Raw genomic sequence first — 26,030 nt, forward strand, 5'->3', positions numbered from 1 at the left:
AGTGAGACCGCACCTGGAGTACTGTGTGCAGGATTGGTCTCCAAATTTGAAGGATATTCTTGCTATTGAGGGCGTGCAGCGTAGGTTTACTAGGTTAATTCCCGGAATGGCGGGACTGTCGTATGTTGAAAGACTGGAGCGACTGGGCATGTATACACTGGAATTTAGAAGGATGAGAGGGGATCTTATTGAAACATATAAGATTATTAAGGATTGGACACGCGAGAGGCAGGAAACATGTTCCCGATGTTGGGGGAGTCCCAAACCAGGGGCCACAGTTTAAGAATAAGGGGTAGGCCATTTAGAACGGAGATGAGGAAGAATTTTTTCACTCAGCGAGTTGTGAATCTGTGGAATTCTCTGCCTCAGAAGGCAGCGGATGCCAATTCACTGGATGCTTTCAAGAGAGAGCTAGATAGAGCTCTTAATGATAGCGGAGTCAGGGGATATGGGGAGAAGGCAGGAACAGGGTACTGATTGTGCATGATCAGCCATGATCACTTTGAATGGCGGTGCTGGCTCGAAGGGCAAAATGGCCTCCTCCTGCACCTATTGTCTATGTTTCTATGAGGGGGACGTGGAGGCTACGTCATGCGAGTTAAAGAACAACTAGTAGGGCCTGGTTAGTTTAGTTTAGAGATACAGTGTGGAAACAGGCCTTTCGGCCCACTGTGTCCGAACTGACCAGTGATCCCCGCACACTAACACTATCCTACACACACAGGGGACAATTTATGTTTACACCAATCCAATTAACCTACAAACCTGTATGTCTTTGGAGTTTTTGGATTGGAAATACCACACATAAATACATTTAATCTTAGTCTCTTTTAGAGATATAGTGCGGAAACAGGCCCTTCGGCCCACCGGGTCCGCGCCGACCAGCGATCCCCGAACACTAACACTATCCTACACACACTAGGGACAATTTACATTTTTACCAAGCCAATTAACCTACAAACCTGAATATTTTTGGAGTGTGGGAGGAAACCGAAGATCCCGGAGAAAGCCCACGCAGGTCACGGGGAGAACGTACAAACTCCGTACAGACAGCGCCCGTAGTCGGGATGGAACCCGGGTCTCCGGCGCTGTGAGGCAGCAGCTCAACCGCTGTGCCACCGTTGGAAGGTCCAGATGGAGTCAGCTTGGTGTGGATGGCAAGGCTCCCTGGATGACAGGAGTCATATAGCAGTGGATACAGGCCCTTCAGCCCTACTCTCTCGGAGGACACAGAACAGTACAGCACAGGAACGGGCCCTTCGGCCCACATTGTTTGTGCCGAACATGATGCCAAACTGGACTGATCTCGCCGGTCTGCAAGCGATCCATGTCCCTACAGTCCCTGCAAATCCATCAATGTGCCTTCTCAAACAACACTATCGTTTCTGCCTCCACCACCACCCGTCACAGTGTGACCCAGGCCTCCACAACCCTCTGTGTAAAAAAATACTAGCCCTGCACATCACCATTATGTTCCACCCCCACCCCCACCCCCACCCTAGTGCTGTGCCTTCCAGGGTTGGGATAGTCCTACAGTCTGGATAACTCACATTTGGAAAAGAATAGAGTCATTAGGGATGGTCGGCACGGTTTAGTGAGAGGGTTTGTGGAATAAGGAACTGCAGATGCTGGTTTCAACCGAAGATAGACACAAAAAGACAATAGACAATAGGTGCAGGAGGAGGCCATTCGGCCCTTCGAGCCAGCAATGTGATTCAATGTGATCATGGCAGACCATTCTCAATCAGTACCCCGTTCCTGCCTTCTCCCCATACCCCCTGACTCTGCTATCCTTAAGAGCTCTATCTAGCTCTCTCTTGAATGCATTCAGAGAATTGGCCTCCTCTGCCTTCTGAGGCAGAGAATTCCACAGATTCACAACTCTCTGAATGAAAAAGTTTTTCCTCATCTCAGTTCTAAATGGCCTACCCCTTATTCTTAAACTGTGGCCCCTGGTTCTGGACTCCCCCAACATTGGGAACATGTTTCCTGCCTCTAACGTGTCCAACCCCTTAATAATCTTGTACTTTTCGATAAGATCCCCTCTCATCCTTCTAAAGCCTAGTCGCTCCAGTCTTTCAACATACGACAGTCAGGTTTGTAGGTTAGTTTGCCTGGTAAATGTAAAAAATGTCCCTAGTGGGTATAGGACAGTGTTAGCGTGCGGGGATCGCTGGGCGGCGCGGACCCGGTGGGCCGAAAGGGCCTGTTTCCGCGCTACCAACTAAAAAAGCAGCAGTAAATCAGCGGGACAGGCAGCAGCTCTGGAGAGAAGGAATGGGTGATGTTTAGGGTCACGACCCTTCTTCAGACCCTGACGTTTCTGAAGAAGGGTCTCGACCCGAAACGTCACCCATTCCTTCTCTCCACAGATGCTGCCTGTCCCGCTGAGTTACTCCAGCATTTTGTGTCCATCTTAGTGTGAGAGAGGTGTTGTCTCACACATGTTGTTGACTATTTTGAGGAGGCCATGAATAAGATGGTGGAGGGGGTGGGGCGATAGATGGTGACTACATGTCCTTTAGAAAAGCATTTGACCAGATTCCGCACAGTAGCCGCCCAAAAGATTACGTTTCTTGGAACCTACAATGAGACGGTAAGCCAGTTACACAATTGGTTTTGGTCGTGGAAGACAGTGAGTAGTGGTGGTGGAGTGTTTTTCTAAAATCTAACCCACAATCTCTTCACAAAATCTGTTTACACTGAGCATTCTCTGCAAAGCCACTTTGCAACCATTTTAATCGAATTCTCGGTGAGGCTGAGAGCATAGTTTAGTTTAGAGATACAGCGCGGAAACAGGCCCTTCGGCCCACCGAGTCCGCGCCGACCAGCGATCCCCGCGCACTAACACTATCCTACACACACTAGGGACAATTTACACACATACACCAAGCCAATCAACCTACAAACCTGCACGTCTTTGGAGTGTGGAAGGGAACCAAAATCTTGGAGAAAATCCATGTAGGTCACGGGGAGAACGTACAAACTCCGCACAGACAGCGCCCGTGGTCGGGATCGAACCCGGGTCTCCGGCGCTGTGAGGCAGCAACTCTACCGCTGCGCCAGTCTAAAGCAAAAGTCTAAAACTCTGGGTGGTCAGAACTGCACGCAGTACTGAAAGTGTGGTCTCACCAATGGCTTATACAGATGCACTATGATGTGCCAACCTTTGTACTGAATACCCTTCTGAATGAAGGCAAGCCTCCAATGGTGCCTTCTTCACTACGCTGCCCACCTGACTCACCACTTTCAAGGAAATATGCACCGGATCTCTCTGCTCCACAACACTCTCTGTGGCCCCACACTTGACTGTCACCGACCGCTTGATGTGGAGAGGATGTTTCCACTGGTGGGAGAGTCCAGGACCAGAGGTCACAGCCTCAGAATTATAGGACGTTCCTTTAGGAAGGAGATGAGGAGAAATTTCTTTAGTCAGAGGGTGGTGAATCTGTGGGATTCTTTGCCACAGACGGCTGTGGAGGACAAGTCAGTGGATATTTGTAAGGCAGAGATAGATAGATTCTTGATCAGTACGGGTGTCAGGGGTTATGGGGAGAAGGCAGGAGAATGGGGTTAGGAGGGAGAGATAGATCAGCCATGATTGAAGGGCGGAGTAGATTTGATGGGCCGAATGGCCTAATTCTACTCCAATTATTATGACCTCATGACTTGTGCAGCTGCATCATGATGTGCTGCCTTATGTTCCCAACGTCGGGCCAGTCCGTTGTGACTTAAACCGAGAGCCTTGTTTAACACCAACCTCCATACAGTGAAGTCCACAATACTGCTTACCTTCCTGTGCACTGGCAGTATTTGCATGAACTCTCAGTTCAGTTTAGTTTATTGTCACGTGTACCGAGGTACAGTGAAAAGCTTTTGTTGCGTGCTAACCAGTCAGCGGAAATACAAAACATGATTACAATCGAGCCTTTAACAGTGTGTGGATACATGATAAGGGAATAACGTTTAGTGCAAGGTAAAGCCAGCAAAGTCCGATCAAGGATAGTCCGAGGGTCTCCAATGAGGTAGATAGTAGTTCAGCACTGCTCTCTGGTTGTGGTAGGATGGTTCAGTTGCCTGATAACAGCCGGGAAGAAACTGTCCCTGAATCTGTTTTCACACTTCTGTACCTTTTGCCAACTTTTGATCACCCGTTCACACCGGTTCAAAAGTTCACAAGTGATAGGAGCACAATTAGGCCATTCGGCCCATCAAGTCCACTCCGCCATTCAATCATGGCTGATCTATCTCTCTCTCCCAACCCCATTCTCCTGCCTTCTCCCCATAACCCCTTGACACCTCTGTTATCTCAGAACTCAGAATGGGCAGTCAGGGTGGTGCAGCGGTAGAGTTGCTGCCTTACAGCGAATGCAGCGCCAGAGACCCGGGTTCTATCCCGACTACGGGTGCTGTCTGTACGGAGTTTGTACGTTCTCCCCGTGACCTGCGTGGGTTTTCTCCGAGATCTCCGGTTTCCTCCCACGCTCCAAAGACGTGCAGGTTTGTAGGTTAATTGGCTTGGTAAATGTAAAGAAAATTGTCCCTAGTGGATGTAGGATAGTGTTAATGTGCGGGGATCGCTGGTCCGCACGGACCTGGTGGGCCGAAGGGCCTATTTTCGTGTTGTATTTCTAAACTAAACCAAGACTCTGATCTACAGACTGTTCCCAGGGACACATTCAGAGACTGACATCGAGTGCTGCTGGAAGGTCATCACCTCGGTGAAACACGCTCTTTGGTCTGCCCGAGCATTGTTGACCTCCCAGCGGAGCGAGCTGTCCGTGGGGGAATGTTGCCGACTGGCCCGCTGCAGACTGCAGGAGTACGTGCTGAGGGACGCACTGAAGCTCGGTGCAACCAACGCCAAGGCTCCGTGGGGAAGATCACAGTCTAGGGCCCTTCCGCTGCTGGACATGGGGGGCAGGGTGTGGTGGAGAGAGACGCCCCTCCAAATAAGGGAAGGGATCCCACGCCAGTGGGCCACATGAGTGGCAAGGGTGGGGGACAACATTGGGTAAACACTATGTTACGACACGTTGATTATATGTACAGCCTCCAAGAATGTCAGGAGAATTTTTGCACAGTACCAGTTTTATACATATTTTGTTTACTCTAAGTTCATAAGTGATAGGAGCAGAATTGGACCATTCGGCCCATGGCAGATCTATCTCTCCCTCCTGCCTTCTCCCCGTTACCCCTGACACCCGTACTAATCAAGAATCTATCTACCTCTGCCGTAAAGATATCCACTGACTGTCTCCACTGTGACCTCTGGTCCTAGACTCTCCCACTAGTGGAAACATCCTCTCCACATCCACTCTATCCAGGCCGCTCACTATTCTGCACGTTTCAATGAGGTCCCCACTCATCCTTCTAAACTCCAGTGAGTACAGGCCCAGTGCCAACAAACGCTCATCATAGGTTAACCCACTCATTGACCCCTCTCCATCTACGATATAAGAGAACTTTATTTATTCCAGGAGGGAAATTGATCTGCCAACAGTCTAAAAAACACAAACTCACAATAAGCTTCTCAGAATAACTTCTAAACTCAGAATAACAATGATTTTGATTACTAAAAACAAGAGGTGTTTAGCAGGGGCACAGATATCTGCACCATCACTGTCTGTGTGAGGGAACGTCACTTCACAGGTTGACAGCTTCTTTAGAAATGACCGTCGCGACTGAAGATCGGCCCAAACAGCTGGAGCAACTCAGCGGGACAGGCAGCATCTCTGGAGCAACTGAGCGGGACAGGCAGCATCACTGGAGCAACTCAGCGGGACAGGCAGCATCTCTGGAGCAACTCAGCGGGACAGGCAGCATCTCTGGAGCAACTCAGCGGGACAGGCAGCATCTCTGGAGCAACTCAGCGGGACAGGCAGCATCTCTGGAGCAACTCAGCGGGACAGGCAGCATCTCTGGAGCAACTCAGCGGGACAGGCAGCATCTCTGGAGCAACTCAGCGGGACAGGCAGCATCTCTGGAGCAACTCAGCGGGACAGGCAGCATCTCTGGAGCAACTCAGCGGGACAGGCAGCATCTCTGGAGCAACTCAGCGGGACAGGCAGCATCTCTGGAGCAACTCAGCGGGACAGGCAGCATCTCTGGAGCAACTCAGCGGGACAGGCAGCATCTCTGGAGCAACTCAGCGGGACAGGCAGCATCTCTGGAGCAACTCAGCGGGACAGGCAGCATCTCTGGAGCAACTCAGCGGGACAGGCAGCATCTCTGGAGCAACTCAGCGGGACAGGCAGCATCTCTGGAGCAACTCAGCGGGACAGGCAGCATCTCTGGAGCAACTCAGCGGGACAGGCAGCATCACTGGAGCAACTCAGCGGGACAGGCAGCATCTCTGGAGCAACTCAGCGGGACAGGCAGCATCTCTGGAGCAACTCAGCGGGACAGGCAGCATCTCTGGAGCAACTCAGCGGGACAGGCAGCATCTCTGGAGCAACTCAGCGGGACAGGCAGCATCTCTGGAGCAACTCAGCGGGACAGGCAGCATCTCTGGAGCAACTCAGCGGGACAGGCAGCATCTCTGGAGCAACTCAGCGGGACAGGCAGCATCTCTGGAGCAAGGGAATGGATGGGTGACCTTTCGGGTCGAGACCCTTCTTCAGAACTAATCCCTAACCAGTCTGAAGAAGGTCTCGCCCCGAAACGCCACCCATTCCATCTCTCCAGAGATGCTGCCTGTCCCGCTGAGTTACTCCAGCTGTTTGTGTCTATCTTTGGTTTAAACCAGCGTCTGCAGTTCCTTCCTACACACACACACGCGCACACGCATGTGCTCATACACACGCATGCGCTCACACCCACACACGCGCAAGCGTGCACACACACACACGCGTGCACACACACGTATGCGTGCACACACACACACGCATGCGTGCACACACACACACGCATGCGTGCACACATACACAAACACGCGCACACACACAAACACACACGCGCTCACACACCACCACGACTGATATCCATTGGTGGAGGCCGTGGCCAGGGTTCCTGAGCTGGCATGAAAGGCGAGACCACACGTGGCCTGTGTATCTGGGGCGCTGCTGCTGCTATCAATAACGAAACTGTGGTGGCTGCGATCACAGCGAGATCACCACCAGATAAGCAGGAAGGAGCCAGTCTCAGTCGCTCAAAACACCAGCACTGTCACAGCAGAGCAAGGCAAGAGCTGCCTGGTGTCAGCTCACACTGCAAGTGTCAGCTCCTCTGAACACACACACCGCACTGGGGCACACTCAGCTCACACAGTGCACACTAGCCTCAACACACTGGGGCACACTCAACCCAACGGGACACACTCAGCTCACACAGCGCACACTAGCCTCAACACACCAGCACACCAGGACACACTCGACACACCAGGACACACTCAGCTCACACAGTGCACACTAGCCTCAACACACTGGGGCACACTCAATGCAGCCCACCCCCACCACACTTGGACCCTCATAACTCCCCCCCATGATCTCTACCCTTGACACACTGGCACACACTCAACACACTTGGTGGAGCAGCAGTAGAGTTGCTGCCTCACAGCGACAGAGACCCGGGTTCCATCCCGACTACGGGCGCTGTCTGTACGGAGTTTGTACGTTCTCCCCGTGACCTGCGTGGCTTTTCTCCGGGTGCTCCAGTTTCCTCCCACACTCCACAGACGTGCAGGTTTGTAGGTTAATTGGCTTTGGTGATATTGTGAATTGTCCCTGGTGTGTGTAGGATAGTGTTAGTGTGCGGGGATCGCTGGTTGGCACGGACTCGGTGGGCCGAAGGGCTCGTTCCCGTGCTGTATCTCTGCCCCAACACCGAGACATGCTCGGCAGAAGCCCCCCGACCCAGAGACGGAGCACGCACTCAGTCTCAGTTCTAACCGAAGGTAGACACAAACTACTGGAGTAACTCAGCGGGTCAGACAGCATCTATGGTGACAAGGAATCGGTGATGTACTGTGGTTGAGACCCTTCTTCAGACCGAGAGTCAGGGGACAGAGACGTGATAGATGTAGACGGTGATGTAGAGTTGTAGAACAAACTAGACCAAGTGGACCCGCCCGTTGGGCCCAAACCTCTCCTGCATTGGTGCAGCACCCTCTCCTCCCCCCTCAATCCCTCCCTCCTTCCTTGCCCCTTCCCCCACCCCGTCCCCTCCTCCCTCCCCCCCCACTCCATCCCCCTCATCCCCCTCCCCCCTCCCTCTCCCCCCTCCCTCTCCCTCCCTCCCTCCCTCCCTCCCTCCCTAGGAGATAGCTTTAAACTTTAAAATGTGAATAACTTTAAAAATATACCACCAATTTCAATGAAACTTCTTCCATTAGCACCAAAGGGACGACGGTGAGTAAGGTGGGCCTAAAATTGTCATGCTATTGTGTACCGTTTTGGCTGTAGTTCAGGAACAAACAAACGAGTTTTAGTAGAAGGGGCTCGACCCGAAACGTCACCCATTCCTTCTCTCCTGAGATGCTGCCTGACCTGCTGAGTTACTCCAGTATTTTGTGAATAAATACCTTCAAGTCAAGTCGAATTTATTTGTCACATACACGATGTGTAGTGAAATGAAAGTGGCAATGCCTGCGGATTGTTAGCTGTGGGCTAGGTGAGAACGAGTTACAATCTGAGACTTAACAAGACTTTGAAGCTGGTACGACTTGGGTGGGGGAGGGACGGGGAGAGAGAGAGAGAGAGAGGATGGCAGGGTTACTTGAAGCTAGAGAAATCAATATTCATACCGCTGGGGTGTGAGCTGCTCAAGCACAACAATACTGAGTGGGGGCAGACGATGGGGGGGGGAAAGTCCCGTTGCTGTGGCTTCTCAGGGGGAATGCCCAGCTCACTCAGAGTTACCAGCCTGCAATTCTGCCCAACAATGTCGAGCGCTGGAGTCAGGTCCACGCAGTGCGCTGGGAGAGCCATGCCCGACTCTCCATGGCACTGCAGAAGCACGAGACTGGGTGGAATCCAACTACCAAGGTCTCGGCTGCAAGATAAGCAGAGAGTAGGGACCTTATCTGACCCATGACTGTGGATTCATGGCCTATCAGTGGGGAACAGCCCCCCCCATCCCCACCCCCCACGTGACCCTAGTCCCTCCCAGAAGGTATCACTAAAAGCTGCAGTAACTCAGCGGATCGGGCAGCATCTCTGGAGAGAAGGAATGGGTGACGTTTCGGGTCGAGACCCTTCTTCAGACTGATGTCTATATGGTTCAATGACACAGAGTGCTGGATATAGGTGGAGACAGGAAGACAGTGGAAGAACTGGGAAGGGGAGGGGAAAGAGGAGCTATCTAAAGTTAAAGAAGTCAATGTTTATACCGCTGGGCTGTAAGCTGCCCAAGCAAAATATGAGGTGCTGTTCCTCCAATTTCTACCTTCTAGTTCCTCCCAGCGGTCAGAGTCACCACATGAAGGTTTAGTTTAGTAAAACAGCACGGAAACAGGCCCTTCGGCCCATCGGTTCATGCCGACCAGCGATCCCCGCAGACTAACACTATCCCGAATCACTTGAGTCTGAAGAAGGATCTTGACCCAAAATGTCACCCGTTCCTTCTCTCCAGAGATGCTGCCTGTCCCATTGAGTTACTCCAGCTTTTTGTGTCTATCTTTGGTTTAAACCAGCATCTGCACTTCCTTCCTACACTATCCTCTACACACTAGGGACAATTTACATTTAATCCAAGCCAATCAACCTACAAACGTGCACGTCTTTGGAGTGTGGGAGGAAACCGAAGATCTCGCAGGTCACACAGGTCACGGAGAGAACGTACAAACTCCGGGATGGAACCCGGGTCTCTGGCACTGAGAGGCAGCAACTCTACCGCTGCACCACCGTGGCACCAAAGGTTCCTCACGGGACGAGCATTGTGCCCGGGAGACTTGGCAGTGGGTGTGTGAGAACCAGTCATAGACCATGTGGCACGGAAACAGGCCCTTCAGCCCATCTCGTGCATGCCCACCAAGATGCCCCACCCATGCTAGTTCAGTGTAGTTTATTGTCACGTATACGGAGGTACAGTGAAAAAACGGGAATTAACCTAGTAAACCTGCGCTGCACGCCCTCAATAGCAAGAATATCCTTCCTCAAATTTGGAGACCAAAACTGCACACAGTACTCCAGGTGCGGTCTCACTAGGGCCCGGTACAACTGCAGAAGGACCTCTTTGCTCCTATACTCAACTCCTCTTGTTATGGCCAACATTCTATTGGCTTTCTTCACTGCCTGCTGTACCTGCATGCTTCCACACAGTCACTTTGAGGGGTGCTGTATTTACCCAGCACCTCCCTACACCACTCATTGACTAAACAGTCAGTGAACATGGTCAGCGGGGAATTAACCATTATCAGGGATAAAGCAGAGGAGGTTTACACGAATGGTCCCAGGAATGAGTGGGTTAACCTATGGTAAGCGTTTGTCGGCACTGGGCCTGTACTCACTGGAGTTTAGAAGGATGAGGGGGGCGTATAGAATAGTGAGCGGCCTGGATAGAGTGGATGTGGTAAGGATGTTTCCACTAGTGGGAGAGTCTAGGACCAGAGGGCACAGCCTCAGAATTAAAGGACGTTCTTTTAGGAAGGAGATGAGGAGGAATTTCTTCAGTCACAGTGTGGTGAATCTGTGGAATTCGTTGCCATAGACGGCTGTGGAGGCCAAGTCAGTGGGTATTTTTAAGGCAGAGATAGATAGATTCTTGATTAGTACGGGTGTCAGGGGTTATGGGGAGAAGGCAGGAGAATGGGGTTAGGAGGGAGAGATAGATCAGCCATGATTGAATGGCGGAGTAGACTTGATGGGCCGAGTGGCCTAATTCTGCTCCTATCCCTTTTGACCTTAGGAAACTGTCAGTTCAGGAGCTTCTCGGTGTGTGGTGGGGAGGCACTTTAACCCTTTCCTTGCCCGTGGCCACAGCACTGAAGTGAAAGTGCGAGCCTGCCCCAGGCACACTGGCTTTGCCACCTGTCCTAATTCTTGGCAATCCCACTTTGTCCAATCCCCAGAACATTCGACTCACCTTTACCTGCCCTCAAACCTCCACCATCACTCCCACACGCGCCGCGCCGCTAATGGTAAACACAAGTGACATTGGAAACTCTAACCTGGCACCACGCCAAGACAAAGGGGTGACGCGAGGAACTGCAGATGCTGGAATCTTCAGCAAAACACAAAGTGCTGGAAGAACGAAGTGCGTGAAAGGTGGCGCGCGGTAGAGTTGCTGCCTCACGGCGCCAGAGACTAGGGTTTGATCCTGTCCGTGCGGTGTTTGCACGTTCTCCCCGTGACCAAGTGGGTTTTCTCCGGGTGCTCCGGTTTCCTCCCACATTCCAAAGATGTGCAGGTTAATTGGACCCTGTAAATTGTCCCTAGTGTGTAGACTAGAGCTACTGTACGGGGCGATCACTGGTCGGCACGGACTCGATCGGCCGAAGGGCCTGTTTCCACGCTGTATCTCTAAACTAAAAGTAAAAGCTCTGGAGGCCAGGCACATTTGTGGAGGGAATGGCCAGGCCACGTTTCAGGCTGAAACGATGTCAGTGGACGATCCTTGAGCGGACTTTGCTGGCTTTACCTTGCACTAAACGTTATTCCCTTATCATGTATCTACACACCGTGTTGCTTCGATTGTAATCATGTATTGTCTTTCCGCTGACTGGTTAGCACGCAACAAAAGCTTTTCACTGTACCTCGGTACACATGACAATAAACTACACTGAACTGAACTGGGAGAGTAAAGGAGCTGTCCAACTTTAGGCGATTTTGAGGCGACTGTCAAAGTCGTAGCAGATCGCCAAACTTTTCTTTTACCCGATGACAATGACCACGACAATGCCGAGTCAGGTCGAGATTACAGCGTCTTCTGAAACATCGCACAAATTCCCCCGCTGTCAATGCTTCTCCGGCGTCCTAATTTTCGCTGAAATCACTGACAAGTCGGTAAGTACTTGAGAGTTTTGAACTATAACACCTTGTATGGGTTACTTAAAAACCAAGCTTCACTCTAACAAGGAATAAACCGGACTTACTTCCAGTTTACTAATAGCTGTATTAAAAAAAATGTTTTTAAAGTGGTTCAGTGGATTTTTGTGAGAAGTGTGTGGGCATTCTTTGAAAATGTAAGGGAGATGCATATCTGGTTTCTGGGTTGCATATCTGGGTTGGGAGCCCACTTTAAATGTAATGGCTGATGGCCATAAACATCGCGATATTCCCACGCTTACCTGACCGTCAAACTGTTGCCTCCAATCTACCTGTCAAATGTCCTGACGGTAAATAAATTGGTTAAACACAAGCATTTTATGGTATTTTGAAATGACTTTACTTATTTTAATATCATGTGCTTCTAAATGCATCTAAGAGAACCTATCAAACCTGGGGACAGCAGGCGACAGCGACCGCAATAAGCAACGATACCTGGCGACAAGCCAGCTGTCGCCGAGAGATTTCACTCCGTTTGATTTCTCAGCGACGCACCGAGATCCACTACGATCTTTGGAAGACTCCTCACGATCATGCCTGCGACACCCGGCGAACTGTCGGCGACAGCCTAGTCACTGGCCTTAAAATCGCCTACGTGGGACAGGCCCTCTAAGCAGGTCAGGACCCATGAAGACAGACAGACAATGTTGGGGTGAGTAACTCAGCAGGATAGACAACATCTCTGTACATTAACACCATCTTGCACACACCAGGGCCAATTTACATTTATACCAAGCCAATTAACCTACAAACCAGCACGTCTTTGGAGTGCGGGAAGAAACCGAAGATCTCGGAGAAAACATATGTCACGGGGAAAACATACAAACTCCGTACAGACAACACCCATAGTCTGGATCAAACCCGGGTCTCTGGCGCTGTGAGGCAGCAACTCTACCGCTGCGCCACCGTGCCGCCAACTTAAATATAGTTAACGATCTGGTCACCACCAGCCTTAGGGACACAGTGTTTCAGAGATTTTCTACCCTCCGAGACAAGATATTTCCACGCACCACAGTTTTAAATGACCGGCCCCTTATTCTGCACCATGTTCTCTTGGCTGCAACTCTCCCAGTCATGAGAACATTTCAGCATCCACACTGTCAACCATCCTCAAGAGCTTATATGTATGGATAAGGTCACCGCTCAATCGTCTAGACTTCAAGCATGAAGAGGTGTCTCGACCGCAAACGTCACCTGTCCATGGTCTCCAGAGATGCTGCCTGACCCGCTGAGTTACTCCAGCACTCTGTGAAACGTCACCTATCCATGTTCTCCACAGATGCTGTCTGACCCACTGAGTTACTCCAGCACTCTGTGAAACGTCACCTATCCATGTTCTCCAGCGATGCTGCCTGACCCGCTGAGTTACTCCAGCACTCTGTGAAACGTCACCTATCCATGTTCTCCAGCGATGCTGCCTGACCCGCTGAGTTACTCCAGCACTTTGTGAAACGTCACCTATCCATGTTCTCCACAGATGCTGTCTGACCCACTGAGTTACTCCAGCACTCTGTGAAACGTCACCTGTCCATGTTCTCCAGCGATGCTGCCTGGCCCACTGAGTTACTGCAGCACTCTGTGTCATAGAACCATATAGTAATCAAGTCATACAGCATTGAAACTGTCCCTTCAGCCCAACTTGCCCGCTCTGGCCAGTTACACTAGTCCCACCTGGCCCATATCCTATCCATGTACCTGTCTAATTGTTTCTTAAACGTTGAAACAGTCCCAGCCTCAACTACCTCCTCTGGCAGCTCGTTCCATACACCCACCACCCCTCAGATTCCTATTAAATATTTTCCCCTTCACCTTGAATCTATGTCCTCTGGTCCTCAATTCCCCTACTCTGGGCAAGAGACTCTGTGCGTCTACCCGATCTATTCCTCTCATGATTTTATACCTCAATAAGATCACCCCTCATCCTCCTGCGCTCCAAGGAATAGAGACCCAGCCTGCTCAACCTCTCCCTGTAGCTCAGGCACTCAAGTCCTGCCAACATCCTCGTAAATCTTCCTTGTACCGGATTGACAACATCTGGCTCGAAGGGCTGAATGGCCTGCTCCTGCACCTATTTTCTATTCTTCTCATAAAAACTCTCCATCCCTTCTTGATGGGACATCATCGTCCCAGGATTGACCCTCGTGAATATCCTTCAGACAGCCTCCCATGTTATACTGGGTGAAGTTCAGGACAACGACAACATACCAGAGATAATAATGCAAGTTTCTCCAACCTCTCCCTGCAGCTAATCCCCTCTAATCCATGTTGCATGCTGGAAATCGTCTTCTGCATCCCCTCCAAAGCAACCATGCAATGCGGCGACCAGAACTGCATGCAATACTCCAAATGCGGCCTACCCAAGGTCCTTGCATTGCATGGAGCGACGTTTCAGAAGCTCATAACGTTCTTGGAGCAGATTTAGGCCATTCGGCCCATCAAGTCTACTCCGCCATCCAATCATGGCTGATCTATCTCTCCCTCCCAACCCCATTCTCCTGCCTTCTCCCGACACCCGAACTAATAAAAAATCTGTCAATCTCCACCTTAAAAATATCCATTGACTTGGCCTCCACAGCCGTCTGTGGCAACAAATTCCACAGATTCACCACCCTCTGACTAAAGAAAATTCTCCTCATCTCCTCTCTAAAAGAACGTCCTTTTATTCTGAGGCTGTGCCCTCTGGTCCTAGACTCTCCCACTAATGGAAACATCCTCTCCACATCCACTCTATCCAGGCCGCTCACTATTCCGTAAGTTTCAATGAGGTCCCCCCTCATCCTTCTAAACTCCAGTGAGTACAGGCCCAGTGCTGACAAACGCTCATCATGTGTTAACCCACTCATTCCTGGGATCATTCTCGTAAACTTCCTCAGGACCCTCTCCAGAGCCAGCACATCCTTCCTCAGATACTCACTCATTCCTGGGATCACACGCGTGGACTTTGTTTCATGGGCGTTGCAGAGTACGGGAGGTAACCAGGGAAAAGTCAGGTGTGGACGCAAGGCGGGAACAGCAGGTTTCAATAGCACACAAGCGACAATAGGTGCAGGAGTAGGCCATTTGGCCCTTCGGGCTAGCACCGCCAAACCAGCATCTGCAGTTCTTTGTGTCTACTGTTAATAGTTGACTCCTTCCGTAGATGCTGCCTGACCTGTTGAGTGTTTCCAGCGTTTGATTGCTTCCATTCCCAGTGACACCCACAGTCCAGTGTTTAGTTTGGTTTAGTTTAGAGATATAGTACGGAATCAGGTCCTTCGGCCCATCGAGACCGTGCCAACCATCGATCCACACACACTAACACTACCCTACACACACTAGGGACAATTTACAATTTTAACAAGCCATTTAACCTACAAAGCTGCACGTCTTTGGAGTGTGGGAGGAAACCGTAGCTCTTGGAGAAAACCCACGTAAGTCAGGGGGAGAACGTAAAACTCCGTGCAGACAGCACCCGTAGTCGGGATCGAACCCGGGTCCCAGGCGCAGCATTTGCTGTTAGGCAGCAACTCTACCGCTGCACCCCCTGGTGACACACACACACACCTGCCTGGTAAACTCTGATGCTGTTGTAAACGTGCGTGTGTGCGCGTGTGTCCTTGCATTGACTGCGTTTGTAACGGGCAATCAGGCTTGTTGCAGGCACGTTGCTGGGATACTTGGTCAGTGTCACACACACAAGGTCAGCATTGGGAACATGCAGCTGCTAAAACACAGCTGGAGCCCCAGGTCCCTGTAACCTGCACAGTCACTGCTGGTGAAACCAGTCCCTGTATGTACACCGAGGGGAGAGAGTCCACCATCCCCTGTAGAAAGCATTTTATCAGGATGCTTCACAGCTCGGTTTGGGAACAGCACCATCCAAGACCCGCAAGAAGTTGTGGACGCAGCCCAGACCATCGCACAAACCAACCTCCCTCCCATTGACTCCATCTACACCTCACACTGCCTCGGCAAGGCCAGCAGCACAATCAAGGACCAGTCTCACCCCGGCCACTCCCTCTTCTCCCCTCTCCCATCGGGCAAGAGGTACAGAAGTGTGAAAACGCACACCTCCAGATTCAGGGACAGTTTCTTCCCGGCTGTTATCAGGCAACTGAACCATCCTACCACAACCAGAGAGCAGTGCTGAACTACTATCTACCTCATTGGTGACCCTCAGACTATCCTTGATCGGACTTTGCTGGCTTTACCTTGCACTAAACGTTATTCCCTAATCATGTATCTGTACACTGTGGACGGCTCGATTGTAATCATGTATTGTCTTTCCGCTGACTGGTAGGCACGCAACAAAGGTTTTTCACTGTACCTCGGTACACGTGACAATAAACTACACTGTTAAAATGAGACCATGTTGGCTGGCAGCCTCTACCCATCATGCACGCATGCACGCACACACAGTCAGTGCTGGGATATTCCCACAGTTTTATTTACACAGTCAGTATCATCTAGTAACACAGCACGGTAACAGGCTGGTTATCCCACAGTATCCTCGTTGAGATTCACACACACATGTACACTGACCGCATTTCACTTCTCACATACCCTTCATCTGATAGAGTTGCTGCCTCACAGTGCCAGAGACGTACGCGTGTGTGTGTGTGTGTGTGTGTGTGTGTGTGTGTGTGTGTGTGTGTGTGTGTGTGTGTGTGTGCGTGCGTGCGTGTGTGGTATGTGTGGAGTTTACATGTTCTCCCCGTGACCACGTGGGTTTTCTCCGGGTGCTCCGGTTTCCTCCCACATCCCTAAGACTTGCGGGTTTGTAGTTTAATCGGCCCCTCTGCAAATTACCCCTAGTGTGTAGCGAGTGGATGTGAAAGTGGGATAACATGGCACTAGTGTGAACGGGTGATCGTGGACTCGGTGGGCCGAAGGGTTTGTTTCCATGCTGTATCTTTCCATCAATCACTTTGTAAACATGTTAAAGGATTTGTTCCTCCACAAATGAACACTCACCAGCCTAAGTGAAGAAATTCTCCTTGTGTTCTCCTTCTGTATCCTGAGACTGAGAACCTTGGCTCCAGACAACCTGGGCACCCAGGCCATTCCGCCCATCCACACATGCTGTCCTCTCCAATAAGCGTTGCCCTCATTCTGCTACACTTTAAACTTAAAAGTTAAAACTCTCAACTGAAGCGTTGATCCCATCCCTGCTCACCCAGCGACCGCCCGTTCCACCAATCCATGCGGTGAATCTTTGTGATCACGTAGGAGAGAGGAACGGCGCACAGACCAAGGTTCGAACCTGACCACGGGTGCTGTCTGTACGGAGTTTGCATGTTCTCCCCGTGACCTGCGTGGGTTTCCTCGCACACTCCAAAGGCGTGCGGGTTTGTGGGTTGATTGGCATCTGTAACAACTGTAAATTGTCCCTGGTGTGCAGGGTGGTGTTCGTGTGTCGGGTGGCTGCTGGTCGGCACGGGCTCGATGGGCCGAAGGGCCTGTCTCCATGCTGGAGGTATAGCTTCCCCGAGGCTCGGTGCAATTTGTAGTGTGACATCCCTCCCTTCTCCACCTTGAAGAGGGACAACGTGCCAGCTTCCTTCAAAGACAGACACAAAACGCTAGAGAGACTCAAAATGCTGGAGTTACTCAGCGGGACAGGCAGCATCTCTGGAGAGAAGGAACGGGCGACGTTTCTGAAGGAATGCCTCGACCCTCAACGTCCCCCATTCCTTCTCTCCAGAGATGCTGCCTGTCCCGCTGAGTAACTCCAGCATTTTGTGTCTATCTTCGGAGTAAACCAGCATCTGCAGTTCCTTCCTACTCAGTACCAGTTTTCTTGACAGTTTATGCCTCCAGTTAAACGTCCTGCTGAACAGCACAGGAACAGGCCCTTCGGCCCACAATGGCTGTGCCCAACATGATGCCAACGTAAACTAATCTCCTCTGCCCGCACGTGATCCATACCCCTCCATTCCCTGCATATCCATGTGTCTATTTAACGCCTCTTAGACACCACTATGGTATCTGCCTCCACCCCCACCCCTGGCAGCGCGTTCCAGTCCCCCACCACCCTCTGTGTGAAAATAAACTTGCCTCACACATCCCCTTTAAACTTTGCCAGTCTCACTTAACTTAGAAGCACAGACAATATGTGCAGAAGGAAGCCATTCGGCCCTTCGAGCCAGCACCACCATTCAATGTGATCACGGCTGATCATCCAAAATCAGTACCCCGTTCCTGCTTTTTCCCCCATATACCTTGATTCCTTTAGCCCTAAGAGCTAAATCCAACTCTCTTGAAATATATGTCCCCTGATCGTCCACAATCAGTAACCCGTGCCTGCCTTCTCCCCATATCCCTTGATTCCACTAGCCCCTGGAGCTATATCTAACTCTCTTTTAAATCCATCCAGTGAATTGGCCTCCACTGCCCTCTATGGCAGAGAATTCCACAGATTCACAACTCTCTGGGTGAAAAAGTTTTTCCTCACCTCAGTTTTAAATGGCCTCCCCTTTATTCTTAAATCCAAGCCCCCCAGTTTTTGATATTTCCATTCTGAGATAAAGGTTCTGTCAGTCTAGATCATAGGAGCAGAATGAGACCATTCGGCCCATCGATTCTACTCCGCCATTCAATCATGGCTGATCTATCTCTCCCTCCTAACCCCATTCTCCTGCCTTCTCCCCATAACCTCTGACACCTGCACTAATCAAGAATCTATCTATCTCTGCCTTAAAAATATCCACTGACTTGGCCTCCACAGCCTTCTGTGGCAAAGAATTCCACAGATTCACCACCCTCTGACTAAAGAAGTTCCTCCTCATCTCCTTTCTCCGTTTATTCTGATGCTAGGCACATCTTTAAACTCCACGCTCCTCGCCATTAAAGCTGTGCTCTCTAGTCTGTGCGTTTTAACGATCAGAGCTTCGGGTGTTGGAGGAGGAAGTGGCTGTTGTGGGGAGGGGTTGGGTCCAAACGAGTTGTCACGATGTAGCACAGTGTTACACCAGAGTTTAGTTTAGAGATACAGCACGGAAACAGGCCCTTCGGCCAACCGGGTCGGCGCCGACCAGCGATCCCCGCACACTAACACTATCCTACACCCACTAGGAGCAATTTATACTTAAATCAAGCCAATTAACCTACAAACCTGTACGTCTTTGGAGTGCGGGAGGAAACCGAATATCTCGGAGAAACCCCACACAGGTCACGGGGAGAATGTACAAACTCCGTACAGACGTAAACGTATATTATTAAGGGGTTGGACACGTTAGAGGCAGGAAACATGTTCCCAATGTTGGGGGAGTCCAGAACCAGGGGGCGCAGTTTAAGAATAAGGGGTAGGCCATTTAGAACGGAGATGAGGAGAAACTTTTTCAGTCAGAGAGTTGTGAAACTGTGGTATTCTCTGCCTCAGAAGCCAGTGGAGGCCAATTCTCTGAATGCATTCAAGAGAGAGCTAGATAGAGCTCTTAAGGATAGCCGAGTCAGGGGGTATGGGGAGAAGGCAGGAACGGGGTACTGATTGAGAATGATCAGCCATGATCACATTGAATGGCAGTGCTGGCTAGAAGGGACGAATGGCCTACTCCTGCACCTGTTGTCTATTGTAGTCGGGATGGAACCCAGGTCTCTGGCGCTGCATTAACTGCAAGGCAGCATCTCCACCGCTACACCACCGTGAAAAGATGTTATGTTCCAGTGGCTGGCAAACTCTCCAAACCGAAGATAGACACAAAATGCTGGAGTAACTCAGCAGGTCAGGCAGTATCTCTGGAGAGAAGGAATGGGTGACATTTCAGGTCAGTCTGAAAAAGGGTCTCAACCCGAAACGTCACCCATTCCTTCTCTCCAGAGATGCTGCCCGACCCGCTGAGTTACTCCAGCATTTTGTGTCTGTCTTAGGTGTAAACCCACACCTGCAGCTCCTTCTCCAAATCTTTATTTTGTACGTGCGGTTTACCATCCTGCCTTCTGAATGCTGATTGTAAAAGTTGTGCCATTTGTAAGATTCACACAGACACACACACACCGACACACAGACACACACACAATCACACACAGTTTCACAGACACACACACACCGACACACAGACACACACACAATCACACACAGTTTCACAGACACACACACACACCGACATACAGACACACAGACAGTTACACACAGTCTCACAGACACACACACAGACATACAGACACACAGACACACAGACACAGTCTCATACAAACACACACAAACACAAACAAAGACACACACACTCTCACAGACATATACACACAGTCACCATCACACACACACACACAGATACAAACACACAGACACACACATACAGACACACACATACACAGACACACAGTCTCATACAGACACACACACACACATACACATTCTCAAACAGACACACACACAGACACACACACAGTCTCTCACACAGTCTCACAGGCAGTCACCATCACACACACGTCTCCCGCACAACAGCGGGTCTCCGCAGAGTTTGATGCACTTTCGATGCACCAGAGAGTAGCCGGTGGAGAGGGAGAGGGGGGACTCACTGGACCCCGCACTCACCTCTTGGTGTCTCTGCGATTCATCTTTGCCGAGTCCTCGAAACAGCCCGGGGTGAAGTCACTGTGGAGCCGCCGCCCGCCCCCCACCCGCCCGCTGCAGCAGCCTCGTTAATGCATCCGACCCAGCACAGCAAGGTGCCCCACTTCCCCAACCCGCACCCCCGCTCCCCTCAGCCCCTCCCCCTCACTGCCCCTCAGCCCCTCCCCCCTCACTGCCCCTCAGCCCCTCCCCCCCTCACTGCCCCTCAGCCCCTCCCCCCTCACTGCCCCTCAGCCCCTCCCCCCTCACTGCCCCTCAGCCCCTCCCCCCTCACTGCCCCTCTCCCTCACTGCCCCTCCCCCTCACAGCCCCTCCCCTCACAGACTCTCTCCCTCACTGCCCCTCCCCCCTCACTGCCCCTCCCCCCTCACTGCCCCTCCCCCCTCACAGCCCCTCCCCCTCACAGACTCTCCCCCTCACTGCCCCTCCCCCCTCACAGCCCCTCCCCCTCAAAGACTCTCCCACTCACTGCCCCTCCCCCTCACAGCCCCTCCCCCCTCACTGCCACGCCCCTCACTGCCCCTCCCCCTCACAGACTCTCCCCCTCACAGCCCCTCCCCCTCACTGCCATGCCCCCTCACTGCCCCTCCCCCTCACAGACTCTCCCCCTCACAGCCCCTCCCCCCTCACTGCCATGCCCCCTCACTGCCCCTCCCCCTCACAGACTCTCCCCCTCACTGCCCCGCCCCCCTCACAGCCCCTCCCCCCTCACTGCCACGCCCCCTCACTGCCCCTCCCCCTCACAGACTCTCCCCCCTCACTGCCCCTCCCCCTCACAGCCCCTCACCCTCCCTGCCCCGCCCCCTCCCTGCCCCGCCCCCTCACTGCCCCTCCCCCTCGCAGCCCTGCCCCCTCGCTGCCCCTCCCCCTCGCAGCCCCGCCCCTCCCCCTCACTGCCCCTCCCCCTCGCAGCCCCGCCCCTCCCCTCCCCCCTCACCCCCCCCCCCCCAACTTAACCCCTCCCCCTCAACCCCTCCTCCTCACTGCCCTCCCCCTTAACCCCTCCCCCTTCAACCCCACCCCCCTCAACCCCTCCCCCTCAACCCCTCCCCCTCTGCCCCACCCACTCAACCCTCCCCCTCAACCCTTCCCCCCTCAACCCCTCCCCCTCACAGCCCCGCCCCCTCACTGCCCCTCGCAGCCCGGCCCCTCCCCCCCTCACTCCCCCAACTCAACCCCTTCCCCTAAACCCCTCCTCCTCACTGCCCTCCCCCTTAACCCCTCCCCCTTCAACCCCACCCCCCTCAACCCCTCCCCCTCAACCCCTCCCCCTCACTGCCCCTCCCCCCTCAACCCCAGCCCCCTCAACCCCTCCCCCTCAACCCCTCCCCCTCACTGCCCCACCCCCTCAACCCCACCCCCCTCAACCCCTCCCCCTCAACCCCTCCCCCTCACTGCCCCACCCCCTCAAACCGTCCCCCTCAACCCCTCCCCCTCGCAGCCTTGCCCCTCCCCCCTCACCCCCCCCAACTCAACCCCTCCCCCCTCACTGCGCCACCCCCCTCAAAGAAAACTGCAGATGCTGGTTTAAATCGAAGGTAGACACAAAATGCTGGAGTTACTCAGCGGGTCAGGCAGCATCTCTGGAGAGAAGGAATGGGCGACGTTTCTGAGGCAAAGGGTCTCGACCCGAAACGTCACCCATTCCTTCTCTCCAGAGATGCTGCCTGTCCCGCTGAGTTACTCCAACATTTGGTGTCTACCTCAGAAGGGTTGTTGTCTGGTCAATGTAGAGATGGGGAAGGGAACGACCATGGTGGGGGTTTAAAGCAAGGATGGGAATTTTCAATTTAATGGGTTGCTTTTCCAAGAACCAATGAAGGTCCAGCAGGTGATGTTTGAAGAAGACTTGTTATCAGGCAACTGAACCATCCCACCGAGAACTGCAGAGCAGACCTGACCTACTATCTATCTCATTGGAGACCCTTGGACTATCTTTGATCAGACTTTACTGGACTTTATTCCCTTTATCCCCATCTACACCTCACGCTGCCTCGGCAAGGCCAGCAGCACAATCAAGGACCAGTCTCACCCCGGCCACTCCCTCTTCTCCCCTCTCCCATCGGGCAAGAGGTACAGAAGTGTGAAAACGCACACCTCCAGATTCAGGGACAGTTTCTTCCCAGCTGTTATCAGGCAACTGAACCATCCTACCACAACCAGAGAGCAGTGCTGAACTACTATCTACCTCATTGGTGACCCTCGGACTATTCTTGATCGGACTTTAATGACTTTACCTTGTACTAAGCACTATTCACGTAGTATCTGTACAATGTGGACGGCTCGATTGTAATCATGTTTTGTCTTTCCGCTGACTGGTTAGCGCGCAACAAAGGCTTTTCACTGTACCTCGCTCGGTACACGTGACAATAAACTAAACTCAACTCAAGATAGACACATAAAGTTGGAGTAACTCAGGCAGCATCTCTGGAGAGAATGAATAGGTGACATTTTGGGGCGAGACCCTTCTTCAGACTTGATCCAAAACGTCACCTATTCCTTTTCTCCAGAGGTGCTGTGGAGGACATAAGGTGAGAGGAGGGAGAGATTTTAAGAGGGAACTCAGCTTTTTGTGTCTATCTTTGGTGTAAACCAGCACCTGCAGTTCTTTCCTACACATTTTGTGCATTGGGATGGGGATGGCAGAGTTCACTACACTGTGCGGGACTGGAGACTGTCAGAAGAAACTGCAGTTGCTGCTTTACAACGAAGATGGGCCCAGCCTGCTCAACCTCTCCCTATAGCTCAGACCCTTGAGTCCTGGCAACATCCACGTAAATTAGGTTGAGTAGACTGGGTCTCTATTCCATGGAGCGCAGGAGAATGAGAGGTGATCTTATAAGAGGTGTATAAAATCATGAGAGGAATAGGCACAGAGTCTCTTGCCCAGAGTAGGGGAATCGAGGACCAGAGGACATAGGTTCAAGGTGAAGGGGAAAAGATTTAGTAGGAACCTGAGGGGTAACTTTTTCACACAAAGGGTGGCGGGTGTATGGAACGACCTGCCAGAGGAGGTAGTTGAGGCTGGGACTATCCCAATGTTTAAGGAACAGTTAGACAGGTATTTATTCACAAAATGCTGGAGTCACTCAGCAGTTCAGGCAGCATCTCAGGAGAGAAGGAATGGGTGACGTTTTGGGTCGAGACCCTTCTTCAGACAGGTACATGGATAGGACAGGTTTGGAGGGGTATGGGCCAAACGCAGGCAGGTGGGACTGACGTTGGCCAGTGTAGGGTAGTTGGGCCGAAGGGCCTGATTCCACACTGTCTTACTCGATGACTCTACGACTAATCAGCTTGACGACATCTTTGCCATGTGTGTACGTGCCATGCGCCAGTGAAATGATCTTTAACTGCTGCAGAGGGAGGGGGAAGGGGGGGGGGGTCAGCTGAACAAGGGAACGTTTATAGCTGAGAATGTGTTGATATTCTGAGACTGAGGGGGTTTCCTTTGCCCTGTGATCAACACCGCATTAATGTGCCCTGCAGTCGAGTTGTTTCCATGAAGCTAACCATTCTGAAACTGTGCCAAAGGCAGACTCTGCATAGCGTAGTCATTTAGTTTCTCTACTGTTGGGTGAAAGGGGCGATTTCACAGATAGCAGAACTGAAACTGCACTCAAATGCCAATGCGGGATTTTAAATTTAAATACAAGTAAACACCAGGAGCTGCCACTTGCCTTCATCTCCGACATGTTTAATTTCCTGAATCATACGAGCAGAATTAGGCCAATCGGCCCATCTAGTCTGCTCCACCATTCATATCATATCATATCATATATATACAGCCGGAAACAGGCCTTTTCGGCCCTCCAAGTCCATGCCGCCCAGCGATCCCCGCACATTAACACCATCCCACACCCACTAGGGACACAGTGTGTATGAAGGAACTGCAGATGCTGGTTTAAACCGAAGATAGACACAAAAAGCTGGAGTAACTCAACGGGACAGGCAGCATCTCTGGAGAGAAGGAATGGGTGACGTTTCGTTTTGGATTGGGTCTGAAGAAGGGTCTCGACTCGAAACGTCACCCATTCCTTCTCTCCAGAGATGCTGCCTGACCCGCTGAGTTACTCCAGCATTTTGTGTCTATCTTCCGCCATTCAATCATGGCTGATCTATCTCTCCCCCCTAACGCCATTCTCCCCACAACCCCTGACACCCGCACTAATCAAGGATCTATTTACCTCTGCTTTTAAAATATCCACTGACTTGGCCTCCACAGCCTTCTGTGGCAAAGAATCCCACAGATTCACCACCCTCTGATGAAACAGGGTTCTTTGCACTGATCTGAAGAAGGGTCTTGACCCGAAATGTCACCCATTCCTTCTCTCCTGAGATGCTGCCTGACCCGCTGAGTTATTGTCATGTACCGAGGTACCGAGTGAAACTCCTTGTGTGTGTACCGCTCAGTAAAGGTCTTGCTATACCGGGAGACGATCGTACTCGAGTCCAAGGGGCACGGTGGCACAGCGGGTAGAGTTGCTGCCTCACAGCGCCAGAGACCCGGGTTCGATCCTGACTACGGGTGCTGTCTGTACGGAGTTTGTACGTTCTCCCCGTGACCTTCTTGCTATGGAGGGCGTGCAGCGTAGGTTCACTAGGTTAATTCCCGGAATGGCGGGACTGTCGTATGTTAAAAGGCTGGAGCGATTGGGCTTGTATACACTGGAATTTAGAAGGATGAGGGGGATCTTATTGAAACATATAAGATAATTAGGGGATTGGACACATTAGAGGCAGGAAACATGTTCCCAATGTTGGGGGAGTCCAGAACAAGGGGCCACAGTTTAAGAATAAGGGGTAGGCCATTTAGAACGGAGATGAGGAAGAACTTTTTCAGTCAGAGAGTGGTGAAGGTGTGAAATTCTCTGCCTCAGAAGGCAGTGGAGGCCAGTTCGTTGGATGCTTTCAAGAGAGAGCTGGATAGAGCTCTTAAGGATAGCGGAGTGAGGGGGTATGGGGAGAAGGCAGGAACGGGGTACTGATTGAGAGTGATCAGCCATGATCGCATTGAATGGCGGTGCTGGCTCGAAGGGCTGAATGGCCTACTCCTGCACCTATTGTCTATTGTCTATTGTCTATTGACCTGCGTGGGTTTTGTCCGGGTGCTCCGGTTTCCTCCCACACTCCACAGACCAACAAGTTTGCAGATTATTAGCTTGGTGAAATTGTAAATGATCCCTGGTGTCTAGTTTTACAGACAGTGTTGGTGTGCGGGGATCACCGGTCGGCATGGACTCGGTGGGCGGAAGGGCCTGTTTCCACGCTGTATCTCTAAACTAAGTTGGTGTTGGAATAGTAGGCTACACTGAGTCATTACTAAGAGTCACCATATGTCCTGTGCTTCCTTCTACCCGACAAGATCAGGATTTGTAATTTGGGACGGCCAGGTTTCAGGGTATGAGGCGTGAATCCGTTTGTTGATTGGAGTAGGCTGTTTGTAGGACAAGGAATGTCAAAAAAGTGCGATGTAACATAGAAACATAGAA

The 26,030-nt window shown here is 51.7% G+C and overlaps 1 protein-coding gene across 1 annotated transcript in view; it reads right to left on the reverse strand.

Annotated features, from left to right (window-relative positions):
- LOC144611704 (RAS guanyl-releasing protein 1-like) overlaps positions 1 to 20,566 on the reverse strand; it is a 114,656-nt gene extending 94,090 nt beyond the window's left edge. The window contains 1 exon segment of the mRNA XM_078430935.1: positions 20,500 to 20,566. Coding sequence (XP_078287061.1) covers positions 20,500 to 20,522 — 23 coding nt within the window. The 5' untranslated portion in view covers positions 20,523 to 20,566.
- Positions 20,567 to 26,030: the final 5,464 nt, after the last annotated feature.

Source organism: Rhinoraja longicauda, chromosome 41 (genome assembly GCF_053455715.1).
Source record: "Rhinoraja longicauda isolate Sanriku21f chromosome 41, sRhiLon1.1, whole genome shotgun sequence".
NCBI classification, from domain to species: domain Eukaryota; kingdom Metazoa; phylum Chordata; class Chondrichthyes; order Rajiformes; family Arhynchobatidae; genus Rhinoraja; species Rhinoraja longicauda.